Source organism: Poecilia reticulata, chromosome 2 (genome assembly GCF_904066995.2).
Source record: "Poecilia reticulata chromosome 2, P_reticulata-male-v2, whole genome shotgun sequence".
NCBI classification, from domain to species: Eukaryota; Metazoa; Chordata; class Actinopteri; order Cyprinodontiformes; family Poeciliidae; genus Poecilia; species Poecilia reticulata.
The window spans coordinates 10,061,992-10,081,561 of NC_088831.1; the positions used below are offsets into that span (position 1 = coordinate 10,061,992).

Here is a 19,570-nt window from a genome sequence, read left to right on the forward strand (position 1 = left end):
GCGACTCATATGCCGGATAATTGTTTTTGCAAATGCTGACTCATGTTTTCTGTCAGCCTGCACTTTGGAGCTCTACTTTATGCTTTAATCGGCCAAATGAGGAAAAAGTAAAACAAGATCAGGGGTCCAAAGATATCTTTCACATTAAGTGAAATAAGGAAAATAATTTAATAAAGGATTTTAACTGAGGAACTGATTGACAAAAACAAACTTCAATTTTGGTTTTAACTCAATCTTAAATTGAGATGTTAAAATGTTAATTTGCCTCTCAAATAAGTATTTAACCTCATAAAATGAACTCTAACTTTATCACTGAACTGAATCTGACCCTTGTGTTTTGATCGATAAAGCCATTCCCGATTGTTGCCATAAATTATTACTTTCCTTCTTTCTAGGTACATTTGACTCTAATTCACACAAGTAAAACAGTTCATATCCAGGTGACTTGCATGCTGACAGTGAAAAGGCATCACTGTCAGAAACATGTCTTGTCTTGTTCTTGGAGCCGGCCCATAATGAGAGGCTAAAGATGATACATTTCTTTCACTCCGTCCTTTCAACCATCATCTCCCCTCTGACTGCCTCCTCCCTCCACCTTCCTCCTTTTACACATTTCTATCGTTATTATTTATATCCTCTCCTATCGCAGCTTGTCACGCCTGCCGATACTTTTAGAGAGCCATTCACCTTCAGTTTGATCAAAAGCTTTTCAAGCTGCAGAAACCTGTAAAAGGATTTCAGATGCTTTAACATGTCCACATTTTTGTCATAATACAACCACAAATATTAGTTTATCCGACAGGCCAAAACCAAGTTGTACATCTTTAAATCTTTTCTGTAAAAATTTAAATTTGGATACATCCTTTGGAAGTTTCCTCATTATTTTCATTATTATTAAGATGCTAACTTGTTTGCATCTTGTTTAAAAGATCTTGTGTGAAAATCTAGCCCCTAAATGGCTTTTCAATCACATCCTCCATCTTGAATGGAGTTTGCAGACCGCTCAAAGTAATTCTGATGGCTACAAATGTCCACACTTTGGACACACCTAGTTTAGATTGAATGAAGCATAGTCAGCTGACACAATCGCTAGCTCAAATTCCAGACATAAACTGAGTAAATAATCTGTTGCGAGACTTAAATTCTTTGAATATTTTAGGCCCTGCCCACAGGGGTTGGCCTAATATCTCAAAGTTTAAACAAAACAGTTTGTTTCCGTGTGGCTGCAGGGCAAAAACCGTTACAAAACTTTCCTATTAATAACAAAAAACCTTGAGGAGTGGGCCTTAGAAATGAGCTACAAGAAAATATGCAAACAGATACATTTTCAAATACTGAACCTCAGATCAAAGGGTGTCCGCTGTTTTCATATCACACTTTTCAGATTTGTATTTGAGGAAAATGTGAACATCATGTCCTTTTTCTATCACTTCACAATTATTTCCCACTTTCTGTCGCTCAGTCAGATAAAACCCAGACAAAATGCCTTGAGGTTTGTGACAAAAACAAATTAAAACGGTATGAATAAATTTGCAAAGTGCTGTAATCTGCTGGTAAAAAAATAAAACCGGCTTCATCCTGATTGTATCTTTTACTTTAGAGGACAAGCTTATGTAATTTATGGCCAAATGGTTTGAAAACTGAAGTCATGTTTAGTAAATGTTAGCAGTTTGGCACCCTGAACGTGACAAGCGCTGCAGCCGCTAAACATTTCGGGATGTTAGCTTCGTGGTTGTGAGCATGACATTTGAATTTAGCTGGAAGCGAAAGTGCAGACTTGTTTATCTCTGGACCATGATCTTTTATTTAAATATCATTGTTAGCAAAAAAAAAAAAGAAGAAAAGAGAGGGGATATTCTGTCTAAATACACTACAAAAATCTTGAGAAGGCTTTCATACATCACCCAGTGCAACCTGTCTTTTCTTCACAGAGGGGAAAAGGTTACAGACGTCAGTGAAGTAGGCAGCTTTTATTGTAAGAAAGCCAATGAGGACTGTATGTTTTATCTCTCCTTTAGCTGGAGACGGTGACAGGCTGTGCAAAGCCAGAATGAGAGGAGATCCTTAGAGAGCAGACTGAAAGGTTAGATTAGCCCCAAGCAGCATGGCTGATGAAGTCCCACACAGACACACACAAGCCGCCCTCGGTGCCGGTCATGCTGAAGGTGCTGCGTGTTTTTCCCCATGTAGACAGACTGTTTTACAAGCAGACAAAACCACTGTGCCAATCAGGTCAGCGCTTTCCAAGAAATTAATATGTTAATGCTCAAATTTTATATTCATGACTTTAAAAACTGCATTAGCAGTGAAGTCGGCGTGTATTATTAGATCACAAGATGGGACGCTTTAGTCAGAACTACTGTCTCTTTAAACTACAAGCCTAGAGCGAATAATTGAAATGTTTTATTGCAGCTGCTATGAATTCAAGATACTTTATGTTATGTCTTTTCCATTTAATGTCCTTTAGAAATGTACATCCATCTATTTATTCACTGTCAGACTGCTACTATTCTTTCTCATAACATTTATCACATCTTCTTATGGAGCAGATATGAAGAATAGAAGCTTAATGGCTTTAGTTTCACACTTCATCTAGTGAGCAGGACACTTTTACCCTCTTGTTGCTCAACTGTGTCTTTGTAATGTGAGCACAGTTTGGATCAAAACAGTCTCAAAGTGAAAACCTTGGCTATATTTAGTTGCACGTGGATGTTGTGGAGTATTTGCTTCTATTTCGTCCGTCAACATTTAGCTATAACCTCCTGCCTCACAGCTTTGTCCCCTGACTTTGCCTCACAATAAGCATTTGATGATTGACAATGACCAACACAACTTGGTTTAGGTCCTTTATTTTATATAAACATATAACATAAATATACATATAAAAGTTATCAATAGCAGGTAAAACTGCACAAGATTAAAGTGACTTTTGTTGCTACAATAGAAATAAATGTGATTTACATGCACAAGTTGAAAGCCCTGATGGCCTCTGGATAAAAACTGGTTTTTGTCCTGGTGGTCGAGGCTTTCATCAATCTATAACACTGCCTGAAGGCATTAAAGTAAACAAATGATGATCTTGGTGGGAGGAGTTTTGAGGATGATTTTGGCTCTTCTGATGCACCTGGAGTTGGCAACCTCCTCCAGGGAGGACAGAGAGCATTTGATGATCTGTGCTGTGTTTATGAGCCTCTGCAGGTCCATGTTGTCTGCTCACAGTATACCACACCGAGTATACGCAAGTCTGTTTTTGTTGTGAATTGGTATAAATTGCTTTAGATCTAGAACACATCATTTGAGATGAGAACTTCCAGGAATCGGAAGGATGCCACCATCACCAGACGCAGGATGGGTGAAGAAAGAAAATATAGAAAAGGTAAAGCCTGAACCTCATTGGCGTCTCACTAATAGGAGCTGTGAGTGTTCAGGTCTGTGCATGCATGAAGCTCCTCTGTGCTCGTCCTTTTCACTTCTTATTTGCTACTTCCTGGCATATTTATTTTACACATTCATTCGTCCAATATGTCCACTATCCCTCCTGGACACACTGGTCAACTCCTCCACATTAACTCACAGCCCACTGATCTCCCTCTTTTTCACAAACATCATTTTTGTGTTTTTTTAACTTACCTTTGTTCCTTCTCTCATGTTACTCTCATCACACATTATCATGTCATCTGCAAATATTAAAATAACAGAAAGTCGATTAGTTTGCACATTCTTTCTTCTGTATTTTTAGTTCAATTACTCTAACTAAATACTGAGGTTTCTGAAGTTTTTCTAGTTAGAAAGTGACTGAACTGATGTCGGAAAGAATTATGAAAATGTTCCAATAGTTACACAACAAAAGCACACAGACAAGTTGTTAAGATGTTGATCTAAAGTCTAGCTGCACCTGGGAAGCTGTCTCTAATGCTGTTATTTTGTATCTTTAAAAGTTAATATTTACAATACAGAGACATTTCAAGCATAAATATTAACTACTGCAAGTGAATGTAATGTTATAAAACACAGGATCATCAAAAGAATACATTTTATTGGATGAATAATGAATGTTGATCCGCATTTAAAAACAAACCATCCAACAGCTAAAGTGAGACGTTCCAGTTCTGACACTGGCAACCAAAATAACCATCCTAGGAGCCTTACTGCTGGCAGTGTTTTTTTTTTTTGTTTTTGTTTGTTTTGTTTTTTTCAACCCTGAACACCAGCAGCGAGTTGCAGCACATCTCTAAAAGCTGACAACAGCTGCTGCAACAAGCCACACAACTGTTTCTTTTACAAATGTCAAATCTGAAGAGTCTGAAACACCCAGCGTCTCCAGAAAATCCTTCATCAGTCTTTTATCTGAAATGACAGCCTGACTTCTTTTGAGGTTTGTGAGCTGTTGCAATTGCCACGGATTGACAAGCTGAGTGTAAACAAATTCAACAATATAATAATGAACAGTTTTCAGAGCTAATGTACAGATTGCTAAGTCATCCAGGACAATAAACTCTGTAGATGCTAAAAATAAAAAATTGTTGTAAAATGATAATTTCATTTTTAAGAAAAAGGAATCTCTTGTCTGAAAGAGTAAACATCCTTTAACCTATCTGTGATTAAATATTTTTTTCTCAAAGATTACTTCCATTTTCTGATTCAGCATTACTACCAAAATGATAAATGAAGAAGTAGAACCTGCCTGACATCATGAAGTAGGCTACAGGGTGAAAAAAGATACAAAAATTTGTTTTTTTTAAAGGTTTTATTGGTTCTAGTGGCCTTTATTTGACATCAAATTGGGTAAAGAGAGAAGAGGAAAAAGTGCAGCAAAGGTCAACAGGTCGGGACTCGAACCTGTGACAGTGGCGTCAAGAACTAAGGCCTCCATACGTGTGTTGTGCTTCCATCACAGCACCTCTACAAAGTGATTTCTGAAACTTTGGGACTCAACAAGCCACCATGAGCGCCATTATCCACAAATATAGAAAACAGGAAACAGTGTTGAAACTTTCTAGGAGAGGCTAGTTCATCAAAACACCGCAGACCTCACCAAACCCAGTTAAGACCTGGTCATAACTCAACAGTAAGAAAGAGAAAATGGGTAAAAATAGCTCACAGCTCAATTAGTTTTTAGCTTTATTGCTCAAACTTTATGGAGACTAACGTTTCGACACCATCTGTGTCTTCATCTGAGTCACAAGTCAACACAGCAACAGGGATGGAGACACAGATGGTGTTGAAACGTTTAGTCTCCCTGAAGTTTGAGCAATAAAGCTAACAACTGAAAGCCCATTCTGCAGGTAAAATTTTAATTAGTTTTTAGTGATAGAAGAAATTCGTTTTTAGACTTGGATAACTTTCCTCTCTTAATAAATGAAACCATCAGCAGTTTTCTTTTACTCAGGTTTTCTTTGCCTAATAATAACATTTCTTTGGTGACCTATAACATTTAAGTGTAATAAAAAGGCAGAAACAGGATAAATCTTAATAATTTTTCTTGATGTACAACATTTTGTTAGCATGTTTATATGGCAGAATATCACAATAATTACTTCTAGTTGGTTGAAATCTCTCAGATTAAAACAAACTATTTTACCAGTCATCAGATTCACTTTTCCTCTCAGAATGACAGAATTCAGAAAGGATCGGAGCCAATTTCTTCATTAGAGCAACAATGTGGCGCAGCTCAGATTGGGAACTCTGCAAAGCACCTGCATTGATTTCATTCGCCAATTGCCAGATGGAGGCCATTTATCACCACTTTAAGCTTTCCCAAACTTCTTGACGAGACGTAATAAGACTTCGGAGCAATCTGTCGCCACCTCTCATTAGGACGCTAAAGAGAGCCCCCCCCAAAGCTTAATTATTCATCTGCATTAATATCCCTTCAATTATTAGCGATAAGGTAAGTGTGTATGTGTGTGTGAGGGCCAAAGATCAGCCTGGCGTTACCTCAGCCTCCCTCCTGATTAATGGATGAGGGAGAGGAGCTGTTCATGTATTATTACTGCAGAGAGCCGGGACCTTGGAGAGAGATACAGACAGAGGGGGACAAAGAAAGAGAAGGAGCAAACCCAGTGAATAATAATTGCTGTTTGGTATGCATACATGTCCTCTACACATTGGTGGCATTTCAATATCGTTTATGCGCAAAACGATGGGTCCTGGCGCCAAAAAGTGGGATGACTTATTGTTGGTGAAATCTATTCACGGCTTGTCACCTGTGAACACAAATCTATTCAAAATGATACCTGTGGTGCAAAGAGAATAAAACGGGTTAATTTACTGTTTTAAACACAACACTCATTAAAATTTGCTTATTTATCCACATTTTAATTGGTTGGTTTAGATCTTCAAGACAGTTTTGCATTAAAATCAGAATTTTAAACCAATAAAAATTATTTCTTTTGTCACTTTGCTATTTTTTCTGCAGAGGCAGAAATGTCAGTGAAACAATATTCGATGGCCATTAGACTCACTTTTTATATCTGCTTTGACTGTTGTAGTACGCCCTCTGGTGGTGATATAAAGAAGTACAACATTTGTTTACATTTGAGGAAGATTTTAATCTGTTCTCTCTTTTTTATTGGGCTTAATTAAATCCTAATTTAGTTCACACACATTTCTAATCAATTCTCCCTACAGACCTTCATGGTCAGCATTATGAAATTTGGACTGATGACCAATATAAATTCTATGTTTATGTGTACAAGTGCTGAAAGCTGCACAACTGTCATTTGAGTTTGAAATATATAAACATACTGGCAGTGATGGCTGCTAGTGGACCATTAAAATAGAGCACAATAATTTTACAAGCATAGTATTGCATATTAATGATAAGAAAAGTTATTAACTTGTTGCACAAGAAATTTATTTTTCAAATGAAATCTTCATTAAACCAAACTGAAAGCTATAAATAAATCTAAACACAAATCCAACCTGACATAGTACAGTATAATTCTCCAGCCTATTTCAACACATTGCTGATCATTTACAATTTAAGCTACACACTTGTTTCCATACTAATTGGTTTCTATGGTAAAGTAACACAAAAGTAACACGACGAAAGTTTCTTTTAATAAATGCAATTGAAGTCTTTTTTAAACTTGCAAGGTGATTAGACTCCAAACTTAATAATAATACAGCTGTCAGGACAACAGAATGTGTCCATGTTGGAGTCACAACAAGATAAATATGATCAATACATATGTTGCAAGAATTGACTGATTATAGTAATAATTAATGATTTGTCAGGAGAATGAGATTTTATGTCAATTTTCCTACATATTTTTCCTTCCTAAGATAACAGGACAAATTGTTTACACATGCATGCATTCATGCTTCATATATATATATATATATATATATATATATATATATATATATATATATATATATATATATATATATATATATATATATATATATATGCAAGATTAATGTCACATTTTTGAGCTAAAACCGGATGAGAGTTGCTTCAGCATAAAGTCAAGAGCTTGGTCTGTTTGGATAACTTGCAACCATTTTCTCTGAATAGCTGGAAAAGAGAACAAAAATACGATAATTCAAATGTTTCTACAAAACATTTTATGTTTGTTTCACCTTACAATGTTGTAAATATGAGACAGGAATGAACATTTTCTAAATCTGGCTATAAATGTTATAAATATACATATATATACATATATAAATATATATATACACACACACACACACACATATATATATATATATATATATATATATATATATATATATATATATATATATATATATATATATATATATATATATATATATATATATTTGTGATGTGGTTGAAAAAACTTTATGGGGCATGCCATTAGCCTTGCATTTCAGTGAATAAATTGTATTTAAGGTGCATTGTTCTGAACATGTTTACCTATGTTGAGGAGTATCTTCATGTAACGTTCAAATCATGCAACAGAAGCTTTAAGTTAAAAATGTCAAACTAAGGTGCATTTGAAATTAAAATGCATAATTTTGAACATAATTTTGTTTAATTTTACAAGATGTGGAAAAAGTTAAATATTTCTCAATAAAATAGATGTGATGAGCAGTTTAAATAAAAAGATTTGTGTAACTTATTTCTTGTTTACTTGCTATTGTACAAATTTGTTTCCACTGTAATTTATTTATTTATTTTTTTAGCAGCTTTTCTTAAGAAGATAGTTCAAATGTACTTGCAACATAACTTTAGCGGTAGTACAAAGCTCTGAAGTGAAATGCTGGTTTTTAAAAAATACAAAGACTAATCTCCACTCAGACGCTAGGTGGTGCTAAAGTTACACAGACGCTCTTCAATTTTACCCTCTAACTAGCATGATATTTTACATATTCAGTAAACAAATGTCCTTTTTAATCGAATAAGGGAAAATCCTTGACTTAATTAGGAATAGAAATTGTAATATTTAGACATGTATTGGGTTAAATAAGATTTTCTCCTTAATCTGAGCTGGAGAATAATTGGTAATATTGACAGAAACTATTTTCTGTCCCTTCTAAATTGTAAAGATGTTCAAATTTCAGGTATAAATCACTACATAATGAATGATTAAAAAAAAATAGTGTGGCATGTAAATATATGATTGTTGAACTTCTGATTGAAAAGAACTGCGACAGACTGGCGACCTGTCCAGGGTGACCCTGCCTCTCGCCTGGAATGTTAGCTGGAGATAGCCACCAGCACCTCCCAATCCCACTGAGGGACAAGGGTGTCAAGAAAATGGATGGATGGATGGATGGATGGATGGATGGATGGATGGATGGATGGATGGATGGATGGATGGATGGATGGATGGATGGATGGATGGATGGATGGATGGATGGATGGATGGATGGATGGATGGATGGAAAGAACAGGAAGTACTTTTATTCTGATATTTTCAACCAGAAGTGTCCTTGTGACATCACAGCAAACTTCACAGAGAGAAAATCTGAAGTAGAAATTATTATTTTTGCTACTTGAGTCAGAGTGTGAAATTTGGATTGATGGTTCATATAGAAGAAGATGATCAGATGAGACCAAAATGTGACATTTTGGAAAATAATGTAGAAAAATTACATGGAACATCACTACCACCACTGCCAAAACATGGTGGTGACACATAATAATATTTGATCTACTTTCTAGGCAACATATATTGCAGTAATTGTAGCCATTTTTATTTATTCATTCATTTATTGCTTAGGCTACACACAAAAATAAAAAAATACTGTTTGTTATCAATTATCCTTTTTTATTATTCCTTTGCTTTTTATAAGAATTTTAAATACAAAAGGATTAACAAATAGAAATACATAGAAAAAGATGTTTTACTGCCTCCTACTGTTCCGATCAGGAAATAACTTTTTACAAGTCGCACCTGTTCTCCACTAGGTGGCAGCACAAGCACATGGCTAACAACTGAAGCCGTTTCACAACTTCCCCCTAAGTTATCTCACCTACATGTGTCATCTGGAGCAATTTGTAAAGTCTTAGTTCATTTGAAGATTGAGTCCAAGCAACTTAAGACAAAACAAAAGTAATAAAAATGACAGTGTCACGATATAACACAGAGCACAACACGATGCAAGGTGATCATGAAACAGTAAGGGAAAAGAAATACGCGCAAAATTATAGGTTTTAGAGTGAAATGTATTATTTACATATCTAAAGAAAGTAAATGATTTCCCTGCATAATTAAATATAGTGGATTTTTTTTTTTGTTGATAAGAAATATTTGACCTTATTCTTAGTGTGTTTGAATTTACGCCTTTTATAGAGCTGACGGGGGTTTATTTGTTATAATTAAAATGCTGTTTATGTATGAAGAAATGGAAAAAATGTTAGTGCGAATGTGATTATTCGCAAATATTAGATGTGGAATTTGAAATCAACACAATGAAGAAGCGAAGAATTAATATATTCATTTAACTTTTTAAGAGTCAGCACCCGACTGACAATACTTTTCTTTTTGTCGAAGCCTGCTTGTGTGAAAACTAAAACTGCTTTGCTATGCAAATAACAATATTTTCATATTATTATTCTAATGTATGTTTTTGAATTAAAAGCTTAATTTTGAAGCGGAAAACGCAGTCCTGTGTAGCTGTTCAGCTTCTTTACAACCAGAGGTGCATGGTGTGTGTGTGTGGGTGTGTGTGTGTGAGAGAGAGAGAGAGTGTGTACTGAAGCACCTCGACTTTATGGGCTACTCAATAAAAGCGCGGCTGCGATCCGTCAGTGCATTTATCATCCTATTACGGCGACAAATCCGGCTCCCAGTACATGAAAGGTAGAATGAATCACCAACGTTAAGCCGTCAATAAAGTCATTTCTGTAAATGGTGTCTCTGAGGGCCCCCGCTATTATTCAACAAGCTTTATCAGCACCTTGGAAATTACGTGGCTTGTAGCGCGGCCCCTGCTTCACTTTGATTAAGGGCCCTGCCAGGCGGCGGTGACAGCGCTTGTGACTCGGGTTTTATTCAGGCCGCTCCCCGTGATGAGCACCGAGCGGACCGGGCGGAGGGAGGACTAATTAAAAGCTATAAATTATCTTCAGTGGCCCCTCTCATGCAGGCCCCTCTTTGCGGCGCCAGATAAGAGCAGACTGAGAGCTCATTTAGTCACAAAGGCGCTGCGGCTAAAACAGAACATTGATACTGTCCTAATTGGAATTTAATTAAGTAGCCAGAGCTTCCCAGTCCGGCCTGTGGGATGAAGATTTCACCGCGCCACTGTTAACCATCAACACGTCCCCACTTTCCTCCTGTCGCCATTATGATTAGAAATATTATCATTATTACTTCAAATCACTAATTGCGGAGCTTGATGGCCATTTTATTAATATGAAAGAGATTTAACTACATTTCAGGCCCCGCTGCAAGCCGCGCTTGCAGTTTCACTTTGTGCTCACGTAATAAAGCACAGTGTAAACGGCTTCGCCCACTTCGCATACACGCCATTTCGTGCTTGCCTACTTCCATTTCGTACCAGAAAGCGTTTTCTTGCCAAGTATGCCTGCAGTAGCTTGGGTTTCTCTTCCGGAGTACAAGAAGGTAAAAGAGAAAAGCAAAAACAGCGCTATGACAGGCTGCTCAGCAGGAGACCTGAGAGCTGTCATAACCCCAGTTGTGCTGAAGGAAACGTGTTATAATTGGAAAATGTGAGCAGCCCAGTTAAAAATACAACGTTATGATTCACAAAATAATTAGATAAATACATATACCACAGTGTAGTGGGTGTTGAACCTCATGGGACTTGCATTTTGCTTAGCTGTTGATGGTGCAGCTGGATTATAAACAAACCATTTCATAACTATAAACCACTGCGTATAAGTTTATTTTTTCTTGTTTAGCACTTTCTTTCTTTTATTATGCCGATCATAAAAATACACAATTTTCACGTGAAATTTGATTTTTTTTGTTTGTTATTTTCTGACATATTTGCTTGCACTCTAATTTGTATTTCCAGGTATTTGATCTGAATGATCAGCTGAATCTTAGGACCCCTGGTCAACACCATAAACCTATTTACTTAATAGTAAAGCATAGGTAAAATATGATATTATTATTTTTTTCTTAATCTACGCGCATTTTGCAAATGAATAACAGACGCCTCCATTTCACAACTACCTATTAAGTTTTGATCGCTTAGTTACTTGAAATCACAAGAGAGTAGAAATGGGGCAAATGACAAAGTGTAGTAAATGTTCGGTTTTACATTTGGAAATATTCATTCTAAAAAAAAATGTTGGGCTTTTGATGGCTTGATTTATTAAAAAAAATAACATGGCTGAACAACATTTTTATTTTGCTTTTCGTATATTTGTAGACCCTAAACACATTTCTCTCCTGTTACTTACTAAAATCCTAAAGTTTATTTGCGCAGTTAGACATTTCTAACTTGTAGCCCAAAATAGCCAAACTGTGAAATAGCTCAATTTAACAAATGCAGGTACCTCCTTGGGTGGCATACATTCGTCTAACTTTTTTTTTTAATACCACTCAGGACTCAAATATTAATAATAAATACAATATGGATCATGTGAAGCTCAAATTGCCGCTGGCTGCTGGAATCAAAGCTAAAAGCTGCTTTTGCCTCTTTGTTCCATTTATTATGGTGGCTGCTTCGCTCTTGTTTTTGTTTTGCTGTGTACATGCACATGCACGTGCGCTGCTCCAATATCGATCACCTCCGTGATGCAGGCGCGCGCGCGTGCCAGCTTCATGAAGCGTTCGGATCCCTGATTGGTCGTCGTAAGACGTGACAGGGACGATCGGAGCATCTGATTGGTGTGTTGCACGTGTGTGCGCGCACTGGTGTAACGCGGCGGAGTAGCACACGGGGCTTTGAACGGGGGGGGATCTGATTTTAGGAGAGTTTGAAGAGCGAATACAGAGATATTATGCTGCACCGTGGAGAGGCACGGGCACTGGTTGTTGTGGAGCTGATGGTTATGCCAAGCTTCGGGTTATTAGGAGACATGCTGCCGCTGTAGTTGATGTTATAATAGAAACCAGGCGTTTGCTCTATGAGAGAGCCTTGTTTTTTGTATTGAACTGGATACCGAAGTGAGGAGGGAGAGTGAGCAACAAGTGGAATCTGGTGTGGAGAGGCTGAGATTTCTCACCATCACCAGCTGTTATGGAAGAGCACAAGGAGCCCAGCAGCGGCCGGGACTCGACCGAGGATGAGAGCATGTCCCTGTCGCCGAACCTCCCATCCCCTGCCATGATTCTACCCCATCCGGCCGCGCAGCAGGCCCACAGAACCACGAACTTTTTCATCGACAACATCCTCCGGCCGGACTTCGGCTGCAGGAAGGAGCCGAGCTACCGCGAGCGCAGCCAGACGCCGGGCAGGGAGAACGTGAACCCGCTTGGAGCGAGGCCGCCGCACGCCGGCAGCCTCTGCCTGGACTCCAACTGCAGCAGCGACAGCGCCTCCTCCTCGCCCTCCTCGTCCTCCTCCACGTCCTCGTCGCCCGCATCCAAGCAGAGCTCGTCGAAGCCCGGAGAGGCGGCCAGCAACGTGTCCGGCAGATACGCGGACAGTCCGTCGTCGATTATGGTTATGAGCGGCAGCAATGGAGGCTCTCCAGCGGGAATGAAGGAGAGCCAGCCGCTGCTGTGGCCCGCCTGGGTTTACTGTACGCGCTACTCGGACCGGCCCTCATCTGGTAAGGCGCTAGTAGTCCCCGAAATACACCGAGCAGGGTGTCTCCTCTTCTCTACACCAGGATTAAATGAACTCTCCTCAGAGCAGCAAACATGTTTACGAAAGAAAAATAACTTTCTTTTTTTTAATCATTATTATTATTGCTTTATTAAAAAGTAAAGCAACTATTGCCTGTTTATAAAGCTATCAACACTGCTGAACGTTAAGACGGATAGGATTATGTATTAGCTTAATTATATAAAATCAGTTTTAACGACAAGAAAAGTCACTAATTTAAACCCAAATCAAAAGGTTAAATTAATTTTTGCATCCGTTCTATTCGCCTTTGTTTACACTGCTCCAGTATCTGAATGCTTGAAAGTTGAATTAAATATATGATAAAAAAGAAATAAAATAAAAACCACGTCATAAAGAATCAAATAAATCTGCCATATTATAAATAAATAATGCTAGACATTAACTAAAGATTAGACTATATGTTAATGAGTACAGTATAACGAGAGCTATTCTACGACGAGTCCTCCCGTTTTTTAACAGATTTTTAACAAATGTGTTTATAATATATACTTTTTAATGTACTACAATCCTGCAACGACATATTTGAGTGCAGTATTTTAGTCTGATTTTGGTTTAATTGAATAAAAACAGAGAACACTACTGAGAACAGTCAGTATAGTAACACCGTCTTTGTTTTAACTTGCAGAAGAAAAAAAGCATTACTTAAGTTGGCTAAAAATAATGTGATTTTACTTTTTAGTGTATATTATGAGGGTTTCGAAGCAATCTTTATTGTCAGGTTTTAAATAAAATACCATAAATACAAGCCGTTGTGGACTTAATCAAATCGCCACCGAATGCGCATAATCGGGTAAAACAAAAACGTACCAAAAGCTTAACTAAAAGTTACATTATGTATGTTGTTGCATTTTAAAAAATTATAAGGTTTCAGGCTTTAAATGATATTTTTTTTATCATTGTGTACTGATGTTATAATAAGAGGGGGCCTTGCTATACAAACTTACTTTCCCCATTGTGCAGGCTAAATAACATCAGAGGCCCGTCTTTATGGTTTAAATTGGTATTCGTGTGTGTTAGAAGGCTTGTGCCTCGTATTACACAATGCATTTCTCATGTTTAACAGCACGGCTCTCAAATATCAGCTGATATTTCAATGCAGACAGCCACCCAGTGTGACCATGCCTCAGATACAGGCTAATTTACGTCTATCTTTTCCTGCTTACGTGAGTCTGCTGCCATTGTTTATATAGGACTTTTGAAGGAAAAATGGAGTCAAAACCGACTGACTTCTCTGCAACTGGATCTGAGCGGCGTGTCTCTTAAAGCCGAAGTGTGTCACTGTTGTATGTAGGTCTTTTTGTACACTTTAACACGTATTTACAGCATCCACATACGCATTTTATAATGGGTTTTTTTAACTAGTTAAAAACGTACCTGCTTGTTTATTTGAGTGTTTGTCCTAGGATACATAACTGCGCTTGCTCTAATCTGATTGGTTCATTTCTCGCTTTTATTCACTAGTTACTGTAGCTGTTATTAATTAGTAATTAGTATCAGCATATGCGTGACCTCATAGCCTTAAAGGGCCACAAGCTTTTACTCCGACGCAAGATAATGTACCACTAGAGTTTTTTTGTTTGTTTGTTTTTTAAATGCATTTTACCAAGATTAAGGCCTAAATGCAAAATTACAAGTAAAATTCTTAATCTTTTAAATTGTGACTGGGAAATCAAGAAACCCTCGCGCTACTTGTTAAATTAATTTTCTTTCTCTGCCCTCCTCCTCCATATTTTTGTAATCATGCCCTAGTGCTCTGTTTGCAGATAACCTCTGCTGCCCGTGTTTATCTGTACACGACGTATTTATTATCTTTAACAGTACAACTCATATCAGCGGTCACTTTAATGTAAATTGCTACTCAGGAGGCTAATTTAGCTGCATCTATTCTAGTTCTCGACACTGTCGTATTTTAGACATGGTGGCGTTTGAGAGAAAACTGGAGTCAAAATCTACTTACTTCGTTTCATTCGAGGCTGACCGGCGGGTTCTTCGCTGTTTTAAGAGATAAAGTGCGTCCGTAATGTAACTCATTACCTGTTTATACTTTCACACGTATATGCTTTTATGTATATATAAAAAAGCATTTTTACGAGTTAAACTACATTGTAGCTGTTTTTTGTGTTTTTTTTTTTTTTTTTTTTTTTGCGGAGGTTCTGTTCAGAATTACCACGAATTAAAGTATAGGTGCGCGTAATCTCATTGGCTCATTTCTCTCCCTTGTTTAGTATTTAACGCACCTGTTATTAATCCTTAATTAGTATCCTTTCATGGATGGCCTTATAGTATTAAAGGGGCACGAATTTTTATTCTGCCACAAGATAATAGGAGTATTTTAACCAGATTTAGCATAAATGTATTTTCACTATATTATCTTCAGGATATTTTAAACTGAAATAATTTTAGTTGAGTAAAAAAGGTAATCAGTATCGTTTTCAAATATTTTATGTCGATAAAAAAACACCAGAAGGATCATGTGTATCATTGTGTGTCTGCTGATACACAATGACTTTTTTCATCTTTACCAGCGCAGCTCACATATATGAGCCTCTATTTGAATGCACATTGCTATCCTGAGTCCCAGTTTAGCCGCATCTATTCATGTTTCAGTGTCAGTACTGCTTCTGTTTATGCGTGAACGTTTCAGAGAAACTGAAGTCAAATTGAATTGATTTCTCTTCATTTTTGAGCTGGGCGGCGGGTTCCTCGTTTCTAAGCGCGGTTACAGTCTGCGTACATTTCCACATAAAACTTTTACATTGTTTTTAGGATCTAAATTTCTGATGTGTTTTGTTGGTTTTTCGTCCCTGTGCAATTAGTGGCTTTCACATTACATTAGTATTCTCATTTATGCGTTTGCATAATTCCTGTTTATGAATTTAGAAAAAAAATCTAAGTTCCTAAATTTAAAGAAGAAAGAAAGAAACCAGATATTCTTTACAATAAATATTTTTTCATGTTCCTGAAGGAGACAGAAAGTGTCAATAAAAACGTTTTTTGTTTGTTTGTTTGTTTGTTTTAAATAAAAAATTAATAAATAAATGAAGAAAACGTAACTGATGACTCAAACCCATCCAACGTGTTTGGTACAAATTAAAATTCAAGGAATGATTCAGCAACGTGCTATTTATTGTAACAACACTGCTGAAAGCGACAGCAGTGAAATGTTACAACCTGCCTCATAGGCGGGGCAAGTTGTAACAGATTCAGCTGCAAAGCGTCCTAAGATACTGTATCTGAATGTAATTCATTCAATACAAATCCATCTACAAACGATGACTGGACACAGTTTTGGGTTTTTAATTATTTATCAAGCGTTGACAGTGCAGGAAGTAGGTAGACATTATATGTATGGATGCATTGCTTTTCATCTGTGATGCCATAATTGACATTTTTAAAAACAAAATTTCCAAAACTCATTCGATTTAGCTTATTTTCATTCATTTTCACCCATTTTTATCTACACTGATTAATTCCTCCTCCATGTTTTATTCATATTCACTATTATATTATTTTATTTATTCATACTGTTTACTTTTGAATCTCTCATTCAGTGAAATAAATTGTTATATATATATATATATATATGATTTTACAGGATTCGGAGAGTCAAACATGCAGCTCAGCATTTTCAAACTCTGTACATCAAATATAGAAATGTACAAAAATAATAATGAATAAATACTTGTGCAAATCTGTATATTTAGAAAATTGCAAATGGCGGAAATGTTAAACTTTTTCTCCAAATGTCTGGACGTGCACACCGCTCCACTCATGACGTAGCTCTGTGATGACCTTTCCAAATAAATGCACAATGTTGCTCAACAGAACTGGAACACAACAAATAACACTATTCACAGCAGTTTATACCACATTTTATTAAGTAAATACACATAACTTACATTCAGATGTGATGTATTTAGTAGTGCAGTATTGACAATACTGGATTTGGAGGAAGTTGTTCTCTGGGCTAGAACCAGTTTGGTGGCCTGCTCATCATGTTTTTATTTTTTTTTTATGCATTCAAATTAGTTGAGTTATATGTAGCTTAACTGTAAGATTATCAGGCCAGGTCCCTTTCTAAAAATTTACAAAAGAAAAAAGTTGAATAATTTCTTCATTTGTCTGAAAAAAGGACAGAAAACATCGTAGAAACTACGGTGGTCAGAAGCTGAGACAAAAACAAAGAAGAAAGTGTGGAGAGCATTTTTAGTGGTTGCTATTTCACTTGGTGGAGTGGAAGGGAAATGACCATATCGTTTTCACGTCGCTTCATTTAAAAAACTAGTCAAACAAGCCCACACAGTGCCCGACTCAAACCACACTGATACTTTACTACACATTAGTTTTATATTAATTACACTGTTGCATCAAACTACTAGAGATGGTAAGCAGGGGCTCCTCTAGAAAGTTTTTGTGAGTGTTACTGACTTAGAAGTAACATCATATGATAAATAAAACATCTGTTTTTAAAACAACCAGTCAAATGAATATTTTAACTACACATGTAGAAAAAGTAAGACATTTTGATAACTTTGTATGGTTTTTAGGCCTTGTGTCAGCTGTACTTCTGTATGTAATTATGATATGAAAAGAAGCCAGCGTCATGTGTGAGTGATATTCAAATAGCACAAGAAAGAACAGTAAAGATTAACATGGATCAAAATAAATACTGCTACAACTGCTAGTTATTTTAACACTGAACTATTTACAGTGTAACTTCTCTCTTTCTCTCTTTACCAGCTAACATACCATTAGAAAAAATAACTCCTTTTCACTAGAATAACTTAAACAGAGGCACATTCAGCAGATAATTAAGGCTGTGGTGTCCAGCCGTAGAATAAATATTTTTATTCCCCTTGTTGTTTCCACGCCAGGCCCAAGGACACGGAAACTGAAGAAGAAGAAGAACAGCAAGGAGGACAAGCGGCCCAGGACGGCGTTCACGGCTGAGCAGCTGCAGAGACTCAAAACCGAGTTCCAGGCCAACCGGTACATAACAGAGCAGAGGAGACAGTCCCTCGCCCAGGAACTGAACCTGAACGAGTCCCAGATCAAAATCTGGTTCCAGAACAAGAGGGCCAAGATTAAAAAGGCCAGCGGCTACAAGAACGGCCTAGCGCTGCAGCTCATGGCGCAGGGACTGTACAACCATTCAACGACCACCGTGCAGGAGGAGAAGGAGGAGAGCGAGTGAGCGGCCCCCGCCCCCCGCCGGACACTTCCCTACTCAGGGGCTGGCTGACTCTGGACTCATGGAGATAAAGAAAAAACAACTGAACTGGAAACGGGGGGGGGATCGCTATTTAAAAACACAGATTTCTGTTTATGGTAACAGTATATGGACATAATTATATACAAAAAAAAAAAAAAAATGAACGACCGTTATTAAAATTTATATAGCCACACAGTTATCATGTTGTATACATTACTGCATATTGGATTCCAGGCTCATTTTCAATCCACCATTTATTATTTTAATTTTCTCATTTTTATTTTTAATTTTTAGGGATGTTTGACTTTCTAGGTTGTCGTGCTCTCCTCGTCCTTCATGTCTGCGCCATATTTTCCTTCAACAAACCAGTCCGCCGGACTCAGCCAAGCCAAAGATTTTTACTATGTTCACATGTAGTCTGAAATAAAACAGAAAAAAAGAGCAAGATATAATGGACTAATTTAGCATTTGTTATTTTTACTTTACTTTTAATTATATTTGATGTCATAAAAACATAAACCAGGTTTTTTTTTTTTCTAATTTTCTCCAACTACTATCTAAACTTTAACCTCTGCTATTATTTAACAACAAACGTTTTCATTACGATTGGTACCAAAGAGAGGTTTTGGTGAGAAACAAAATACACACGCACACACGCAAGCACGCACACTGTTGAGGTACAGTTCCTGTTTCCCTGCCTGCCTGGATACCATTTCACCCATTAAACTATTCTGGTCATTTACAAGTTTTCCCATTGCTGCTGCTGCTGCTGCATTTCCCCTCCTTGCTGAGCTTTAACCTGCCTGGTGTTCACCGCAGAGGCCTTGTTCTTGTCATCGTTGGAGTGAAATATGTATCTGTGTGTTGCTTTTTCTTCTGGTTTTCACTTGTTTGGGCCTGCATAAACCGCTCAGGTAGAGGTTTATAGAGGCTGGCTGTGAACATGGAGTGTGTGAGTGCGTGCGTGCGTGCGTGCGTGCGTGTGTTTCTGGGCACCGCACTCTGGAGGGTATTGGTAGCAGACAAACGTAACCCCTCAAATAAGAAAATATCCAAATGAGACAGAAAAAGACTTTGTCTCCTGTCTGAACATCTAAATATGATTTAAAAGTT

At 37.2% G+C, this 19,570-nt stretch overlaps 1 protein-coding gene across 1 annotated transcript; it reads left to right on the top strand.

Moving 5' to 3' along the window:
• Positions 1 to 12,333: 12,333 nt before the first annotated feature.
• Positions 12,334 to 18,909, top strand: LOC103476180 (homeobox protein engrailed-1-B-like). Its single transcript, XM_008428328.3, has 2 exons — positions 12,334 to 13,168; positions 18,120 to 18,909. Exons 1-2 carry the CDS (start codon positions 12,634 to 12,636, stop codon positions 18,437 to 18,439), a joined length of 855 nt encoding a protein of 284 aa, XP_008426550.2. The 5' UTR covers positions 12,334 to 12,633; the 3' UTR covers positions 18,440 to 18,909.
• Positions 18,910 to 19,570: the final 661 nt, after the last annotated feature.